Source organism: Bison bison, unplaced genomic scaffold, assembly GCF_000754665.1.
Source record: "Bison bison bison isolate TAMUID 2011002044 unplaced genomic scaffold, Bison_UMD1.0 scf7180017864108, whole genome shotgun sequence".
Taxonomy (NCBI): Eukaryota; Metazoa; Chordata; class Mammalia; order Artiodactyla; family Bovidae; genus Bison; species Bison bison.
Window position 1 is genome coordinate 5,809,368 of NW_011494680.1, and position 8,472 is coordinate 5,817,839.

Here is an 8,472-nt window from a genome sequence, read left to right on the forward strand (position 1 = left end):
TCGGCCCGGAAGGGGCTGCAGGTGGATCTGCACTCGGACGGGGTGAGTCCAGGGCCGGTCGGGGCGCGGTGGGGTGCGCGATGCGGGCGGTCCCCCGAACCCGCTCCCGTCGGCTTTTCCTGTGCAGCCGGCCGCAGAAGATACAGTGGCGAGCGAGCAGTCTTTGGGCCAAAAACTCGTGATTTGGGGAACAGATGTAAACGTGGCGACGTGCAAAGAAAACTTTCAGGTGAGATACCATTTCTCCAGGCTTCGAAAATGTGAGAGCAAGTGTGTGTGACCTGTGTCCAAGTGCCCCAGTGTTTAGGCACAGATGCTTATGTGGGTCAGAATCATAGATGTAGTTTTCAGGAAGAAAAAATGTGCTTGTTTTCAAATTCTGACACTATTCCTACTATTATTTTTGTGTAGTCGAGTTGGCTTACAATAGCAAAGAGTTACAGTGATACATTTTCTTTCTGATTTGATTTCATTTTAGGTAACTAATAAGATATTGAACATAGTTTCTTGTGCTATATAGTAGATCCTTGTTGCTTTTCTATTTTACATAAAGTAGTTTGTGTTTGTTAACCCCATACTGCTAATACATCCCTCCCTTCCCCTCTCCCCCTTCTCTTTGGTAACCACACATTTCTTTTCTGTGTGAGTCTGTTTGTTTTGTACGTAGACTCATTTGTGTTATCTTTTAGGTTATATAGGTAAGTGATAGTGATACATAGTACTTGATTTTCTCTAATGTACTTCCTTAAGTATAATATTGTCTGCACCTATCTGTGTTGCTGCAAGTGGCCGATTTTTTATGGCTGAGTTGTATTCCATTTTATATAAACACACATATGTCACTGTGTTTGCGTTTGCCTGGTTTTCGTTGCCACGCCGGGGCTTTTCATTGCAGTGAGCAGGAGCTGTGTCTAGTTGTGGTACGTGGCCTTCTCACTACTGTGGCTTTTCTTGTTGCAGAACATGGGCCCTAGGTTGTGTGAGCTTCAGTAGTTGTGGGGCTTAGTTGCCTCGAGGCATGTGGGCTCTTCCCAGGGGTGGATCTCATACTCTCTGCATTGGCAGGTTAATTCTTAACCACTGGAGCACCAGGGAAGTCCCATCACATCTTTAGCCAATTGTTTATTGATGGGCACTTGAAAAGATACATGAACCCTAGTGCCCATAACTTGAGTAGCTGCTTAATCTATTCTCTACGTTTAGAGATTTCTTCAGCGTTTCATTGATCCTCTGGCTAAAGAAGAAGAAAATGTTGGCATAGACATTACTGAACCTCTGTACATGCAGCGACTTGAAGAGGTAATGAAATGTGCTTACCTAAAAATTCAGGTTAACTGTTGTAAAAACAATTAGAATATAATTTGTTTGTTCTATTCTATAGATTAATGTTACTGGAGAGCCGTTTTTAAACGTAAACTGTGAACACATAAAATCATTTGATACAAATCTCTACAGACAGCTCATCTGCTACCCACAGGTAAGAATTTGGCTTTGACCTTAGCATACTACAGTAAACATCTAGAACACCTGCAGGGTTTCTGGATAGCAGTCTTCTCAGTAACAGAATATGCCTGCAGAGTGCCCGTGTGTGGGGGGGCACTACGGGGGATGAGAGGATGGGACAAATTGTGACAGCATAGTAGTGAGGAAGGTGTGTGTGTACACTTAGGGCTGATTCATGTAGTACAGTAGAAACTAATAGAATACTGTAAAGTAAGTATACTCCAATTAGAAAAAAATAAGTGAACATACAACCATCCTATGACACAGCAATTGCATGTCTGGAAATTTATCCCAGAGGAACAAAAGCGTATGTTCACATAAAAACCTGTACACAGATGTTCATAGCTGGAATCAGCCCCGATGGCCTTCAGGTCAGTTGTGGGCAAATAGCTGTGGTATGGCCAGTCTGGAACATGCCTCAGAGGTAAAACTTACTGGGACTTGGATGGATCCCACGGGAGCAAAAGGTTACATACACATCTAAAAGGTAATATACAGTTCCACTTACATAACATTTGAGATGACAGAATTTTAGAGATGGACATATGAGTAGTTGCTTGGGGTTACAGAGAAGGAATAGGGGAGGGGGAGCTTGGTATGGTGACAAAGGGACAACATAGGGATCTTGCTGGCTTTGAAGGACTATTCAGTACCTTAACTATGGTGACAGATTCATGAACCTATGCAGGTGATAGAATTGATAGAACTTGATACACACGCATATACATACAAGAGTGAATACACGTAAAACTGGGAAATCTGAATATAGGTGAGCTGTACCAAGTTAATATCTGCTTGTGATATTAGACTGTTTGCAAAATGTTATCATTAATGGAAACTGGGCAGACTCAGATCTTTATATTTCTTACACCTGCATGCTGATCTACAATATCCCAATAAAAAAGTCAATGAGACTTTAAAAAAAAAATTTTGTAATAGAATATGCCTCAAAGAGCCTTTTTTCCTTTTTCTCTTTTTTTCTTTGGCCTATGCCTCATGGCATGTGAGATTTGGAGTCCAAATGACTGGACCGCCAGGGAATTTACCCCCAAACTCCTAAACCATGTTCTTTCTTTTTTAAGTTGAACACTTTTTTGTACATATTAACGTTGAAATCAAGATCTGTGTTACTTTTGCTGGCATGTCGTAGTTTGATTGGCAGTGTTTCTTAGTATGTGCATAAGGTAACGGGTGACTCACAATAGTGCGTTGGGTTTGCTGATGTGAAATATCTTGAATGAAAATGGTCACACGCCTTCCATGTCTTAACAGGATGTGTTAACCATACTACAGTCTTCTCTGGGCTTAAGGCCAGGCTTTATCAACAAAGCATCAGCTGTACTGATCCTATTAATAGCTGTAGGCTTTGGAGGCAAGCAGACTTGGTATTAAGTCTTGATTTTGCTGAATTGCTGTGTAACCTTGGCTCAGTTTCTCAGCTTCCGAGCAGCCATTTCCTCATCTACAGAACGGAGAACAGGTGTTAACAAATTTGAGTAAGAATTATGGTTTAACCTACTTTGCTATCATTTTGATATGGAGGAAAAGACATGAAAATATGGGCTTGTGTTACTAGTTAAAAGCCTACAGTCATGCCAGCACGGCCTGAAGAAACTACTGTAGACTCGCCTCTTTAAGTCAAGTGAGAAAGTGCTGATGTATGAGATTGCAGCATGCCCAAGGGTTTGTGAACTGCACATGTGTGATTTCTAGGGTAATGCTTCTGGATTATACCATGTTCTTTTGTTTTTATCCCTTGTTAATGTCAGTTGCTTTATTATATTTAATCCTAAGCAAAAAATACAAGCATAGCTTGGCATCCTACGTTTGGTTTTTTAGGAAGTCATCCCAACTTTTGACATGGCAGTCAATGAGATCTTCTTTGACCGCTACCCTGACTCAATCTTAGAGCATCAGATTCAAGTGAGACCATTCAACGCCTTGAAGACTAAGAATATGAGGAACCTGAATCCAGAAGGTACTGTCTTTCCCCCAGTTTTATTGAGATACTGTTGACATATAGAAGGTAATGTTTTTAACAGCAGGAAAATACCTTATGTGAGAGTCAGTTCACCAGGGAACCTTAAAGGAGTTGCTAACAGTGACGGTGGTGGACTGTGAGTTGACAGACACCAGGAGCAGAAACCAGGCTCTGTTGTGCCGTATGCTTGGAGTCCACCATACCTTTTTTTATTAGTGACAAGTGAAATTATATAAAAGATATAACTTTTGACAGTTTTCTATCTTAAGGTAAACTTACCCAATGATAATAGTTTTAGTTACTTTACTAAGTATGCACTTTCTCAGAATCAGTATAGAAAACAGATCTATAAAATATGGTCCCTTCCCTGATACATAGGAGAAAGTCTGGTTTGGGAAGAAGGAGAAGAGGCAGAAGAACAGTGTAGGGGTCTCAGTCCAGGAGACGGCGCACTCTGGGCCCTGATCGGAAGGTTTGGAAAGCAGACCTGAAGCTTCTGTTCTTTATTTGGGGAAATGCTATATCAGGGCCCCAGTTATTAGTGGGACAGGTGAACCCCACATGTATAGTGGGTGGTGGGTGTGGCTATAAAGAATATTATCACAAGCACATGGGCTGTTGCAGCTGCTTCATAAGTCCGGTCGTCCCCAGGCAGCCTTGGGCCAGCTGAGCTCAGTGCAGGTCAGTGGACTTGAGGGATTGAGAGGAATCTGGCTGGACACAGGAGGGGCATCCCAGGCCAGAGCTGAGGGTGCCCAGTGAGGTGTCGGTGCTCTGGCCACAGCGTCTCCTGTGACTCCAGCACCCCCATGCGGCCTGCGGTGAGGTCCTCCAGGGCTGGACAGCAGACCCAGACCCTTGGGGAGGCCCACACCCAGCTGGGACGAGCCACCTTCTCTCCGCCTTACAGACATTGATCAGCTCATCGCCATCAGTGGCATGGTGATCAGGACATCCCAGCTGATTCCAGAGATGCAGGAGGCCTTCTTCCAGTGCCAAGTATGTGCCCACACGGCCCGCGTGGAGATAGACCGTGGCCGCATTGCCGAGCCCTGCGTGTGCGAGCGCTGCCACACCAGCCACAGCATGGCCCTCATCCACAACCGCTCTGTGTTTTCCGACAAGCAGATGGTGCGTGCCCCCTCCACGTGCCCTGTCCTTGTTCTGCCCTTGCCGGGCCCTCTGAAGCCCATTGTAACCTGCCCACTCGTGTAACCCTAAAACCGCGCTTCCTGACTGAGTTGACCTGGAAGGGAGTACCGTCCAGAATGAATTGGAAAAGCAGGCAGGGGGTGATGCAGGCTCACCCACTGCCACCCTGATGTGGCCACCCCACATAGGGGAGCATTACTCAACAATGCTCTCGTAATGGAGGTGAGACTGAGTTGCTGGAGACTAGTGTGTTGTGGTGAGCATAGCCATCTTCCAGAACAACGTCCCTGGGGCAGTGGAGGTGCCAGGTATCTGGATGTCCTGAGATGTCCATTCCCCATCCTTCCAGATCAAGCTCCAGGAGTCCCCTGAAGACATGCCCGCGGGGCAGACGCCGCACACGGTCGTCCTCTTTGCTCACAATGACCTCGTGGACAAGGTCCAGCCTGGGGACAGAGTGCACGTCACAGGTGAGGGGCTCCACCTTAAGGCCTCTGACCTGGTCGGGGGCGCATGACCTGGGGCTGCTGTTTTCAGTGCCTGCCTCTGACCTCCAATGTGGTGCCTTCCCACACAGCAGTTTGTCTTCCTGCTGTTGTCCAAAATAACTAGTGAGCGACTTTAAATATATTAGCCTTTTGGATTTCCTTTCTTTTTAGGCTTTTGGAACAGGATTTTAGAATTTTTAGTCAAATTATTAATAAGTGTACATTCACTTAAAGAGAAATGAGGATTCTGTCTCACACTGAACACAGCAGCAAGCAGGCGCCGTGCGGAGGTGGGGGTCCCCAGTCAGCCTTTCGGCTGTGCTCAGAGCCCCGCTCCCCGCGCTTTGGGCTGAGAGCAGGCGGGTGAGAGGTGTCCTTTGTGCCCTCAGGCATCTATCGAGCCGTCCCCATTCGCATCAACCCCAGAGTGAGCAATGTGAAGTCTGTCTACAAAACCCACATTGATGTCATTCACTACCGGAAGACCGACTCAAAGCGTCTGCATGGCCTTGACGAAGAAGCAGAGCAGAAACTTTTCTCTGAGAAACGTGTGGAGTTGCTCAAGGAGCTTTCCAGGAAGCCAGACATCTATGAGAGGCTTGCATCTGCCCTGGCACCAAGCATCTATGAGCATGAAGATATAAAGAAGGTAACTGACCTGGAAAGGCTTCTTGCTTATGGCCAGGCCTGAAAGCTCAGGGTCAGATGGTGTGAACACCAGAAAGGCTGAGCCTCGGGTGGAACAGAGGCCGCACCCTCATCTCCACCCGCGGCTCACCCATTTCCAGGCAGGGCCCGCATGGCTTCTGACATGCTCTCGTTCTCTGATCTCTTCACCATCCATGCTCAGCCCCCTGCCTCTCCACCGCCCACCTCAGGTGAGTGCTGAGACCTGTCTGTCCGTCTGTCCAGGGAATCTTGCTTCAGCTCTTCGGCGGGACTAGAAAGGATTTCAGCCACACGGGGAGGGGCAAGTTCCGCTCGGAGATCAACATCCTGCTGTGCGGGGACCCAGGGACCAGCAAGTCCCAGCTGCTGCAGTACGTGCACAACCTGGTCCCACGGGGCCAGTACACGTCCGGGAAGGGCTCCAGCGCCGTGGGCCTCACTGCCTACGTCATGAAGGACCCTGAGACACGGCAGCTGGTGCTGCAGACCGGCGCCCTGGTGCTGAGCGACAACGGCGTCTGCTGCATCGACGAGTTCGACAAGATGAATGAAAGCACGCGCTCCGTACTACACGAGGTCATGGAGCAGCAGACACTGTCCATCGCCAAGGTCAGCCACCCACCCGCTCTGAGGTCTGCGTGGGGGTGGGGAGTGGGGCCTGAACCACAGCCTCTGGACTTGCAGCTCCGGGGGCTGGCCAACACCCTGCTGTCAGGTCCCAGCCCATCTGAGTGGACTCTATGGGACCTGTGTGCTCTGTGCAGTACTAACCTCTAACGCCTGGCACTCAGAACTTGAGTTTGTCCTAAGTCTCACGCCAGGGGTTTGGTTTTTGAGAAGGATGTAGCCACGGCAAATGTTACCCCCCTCCATCCTTGGTGTGAAACCCAGTTTAGGCTTCCCCGGTGGATGCTGCAGGTACCAGGCTTGTGGTGCCAGGGGTCCCTGGCAAAGGCCACCCAAGGCAGGGGCTCTCAGCTCCTGCCGGCCTCACTGTGAGGCTGCTAACTGCACTATCTGTCCCTCCGGCAGGCTGGGATCATCTGTCAGCTCAACGCCCGCACCTCCATCCTGGCAGCAGCAAACCCGATCGAGTCTCAGTGGAATCCAAAAAAAACCACCATTGAAAACATCCAGCTGCCCCACACACTCTTATCAAGGTATGATAGCACATGTTCATCAAACAGATGGTTTTATTTTACTCATCTGTGGAAGGTTCAGGGTGAGGGTGAGAAGGAAATAACCAGGATTAACACAGCCAATCGTCATCTCTTCATGGCGGTGTGTTCTGCATGTCTGCTCAGTCATGGGTCCTGAAGTGAGGACCACGCGTTTGCTCACCTTGATGCATGCTCGTTTCTTGGAGCAGTTGGGGCCTGTGTGCTCCATTCTGTCAGAAGCCCACCTCTTGCTGCGCTCGGTCCTATAGCCGCTGTAGACAATCAGCAGAGCGCAGAGAGCAGCTTCCTGCAGTAGACAAGGGTCTGAGAGCGGCATTTGTGGGAGGGGAGACGTGACGCAGGCTTCCCCTCAAGGATGGATATTTCATAAATGGGTTTTAGAATTTGGTTCCTTCACTTCTTACACAAATAGTTGCTTTTCCCCAGCACAGCTAAATGTGTTTCACTCACCTCCTCCAGTCTTCAGAATCACAGCAGTGTTTCCCTCGGGGGCCTCCTGCTTCTGACTCACCTTCAGCGCCCAACACTTGTTCCCAGGCAGACTGAGGGCCAGGGCAGGAGACCCGGGGGCCTGGGCTCCTCAGGCCACCTGGGCCGGGCACGCCTGCGCCCTCACACGGAGGCCTCAGGTGCTTGGGTGTTCTGACTGGGAACCGTCACCGTGTCTCCTCAGGTTTGACTTGATCTTCCTCATGCTGGACCCCCAGGATGAGGCGTACGACCGGCGCCTGGCTCACCACCTGGTGTCCCTGTACTACCAGAGTGAGGAGGAGGCACAGGAGGAGGGCATGGACATGGCGGTGCTCAGGGACTACATCGCCTACGCACACAGCACCGTGATGCCGAGGCTCAGCCAGGACGCCAGCCAGGCCCTCATCGAGGTACCTGCGGCCCGAAGTGCTGCTGGGCCCTGCTCGGCTCTGAAACGGTCTTTAGTTGAGAACAACACTGTCTTCTACAACTGTTTTCCTTCCTGTGTTGCAAAATTGACTTTTCCAAGTGTGGAAGAGGAAAAAGGATTGATTTCTACAAGTTGTGCGCTCTTTTTATATTTAAGTTCTTGTAAGCACAGTGTATTTAAGACCAGGATGCCTGAGTTGAAATATCGGTGAGGCTGCTAATACTTAGTGACTTTGTAGTTCTGGTCTCTGAGCTGCGTTTGCTCATTTCTAAAGAACTGGAAGTATTTTACGTTCACTTCTCAGTACCTTTTAAGTGGGCAGCAGTGCCTGGTGACACACGCATGGACGTTGTGACACTACAAAGGTTCCTGGTGCTTCGGTGGGTTTTCCATCCTGACAGCCCTGAAGATGCTCAAGTGACTGTTACAAGTGATTCGTAGTTTTCCCTCTGGGTCATCATCTTGAGAGAATTAGGTCATCCACACGCCACAGTTTACCTTTTGTGTGCTGTGTCAACGCCCCTTGGCTTGCTGCTATTCGATCCTCCCAGGGTGTGAACAGGCCAAGTCCTCCGCTGCCTCCCCAGCACCGCGATC

General features: G+C 48.9%; 1 protein-coding gene across 1 annotated transcript in view; it reads left to right on the forward strand.

The window, feature by feature from the left end:
• MCM4 (minichromosome maintenance complex component 4) overlaps nt 1–8,472 on the forward strand; it is a 12,008-nt gene that overhangs the window by 1,471 nt on the left and 2,065 nt on the right. The window contains exons 2-12 of the mRNA XM_010839010.1: nt 1–42; nt 128–229; nt 1,204–1,299; nt 1,382–1,477; nt 3,343–3,481; nt 4,395–4,615; nt 4,986–5,106; nt 5,514–5,773; nt 6,037–6,402; nt 6,826–6,953; nt 7,648–7,855. Coding sequence (XP_010837312.1) covers nt 1–42; nt 128–229; nt 1,204–1,299; nt 1,382–1,477; nt 3,343–3,481; nt 4,395–4,615; nt 4,986–5,106; nt 5,514–5,773; nt 6,037–6,402; nt 6,826–6,953; nt 7,648–7,855 — 1,779 coding nt within the window. The remainder of the gene's footprint in view (nt 43–127; nt 230–1,203; nt 1,300–1,381; nt 1,478–3,342; nt 3,482–4,394; nt 4,616–4,985; nt 5,107–5,513; nt 5,774–6,036; nt 6,403–6,825; nt 6,954–7,647; nt 7,856–8,472) is intronic.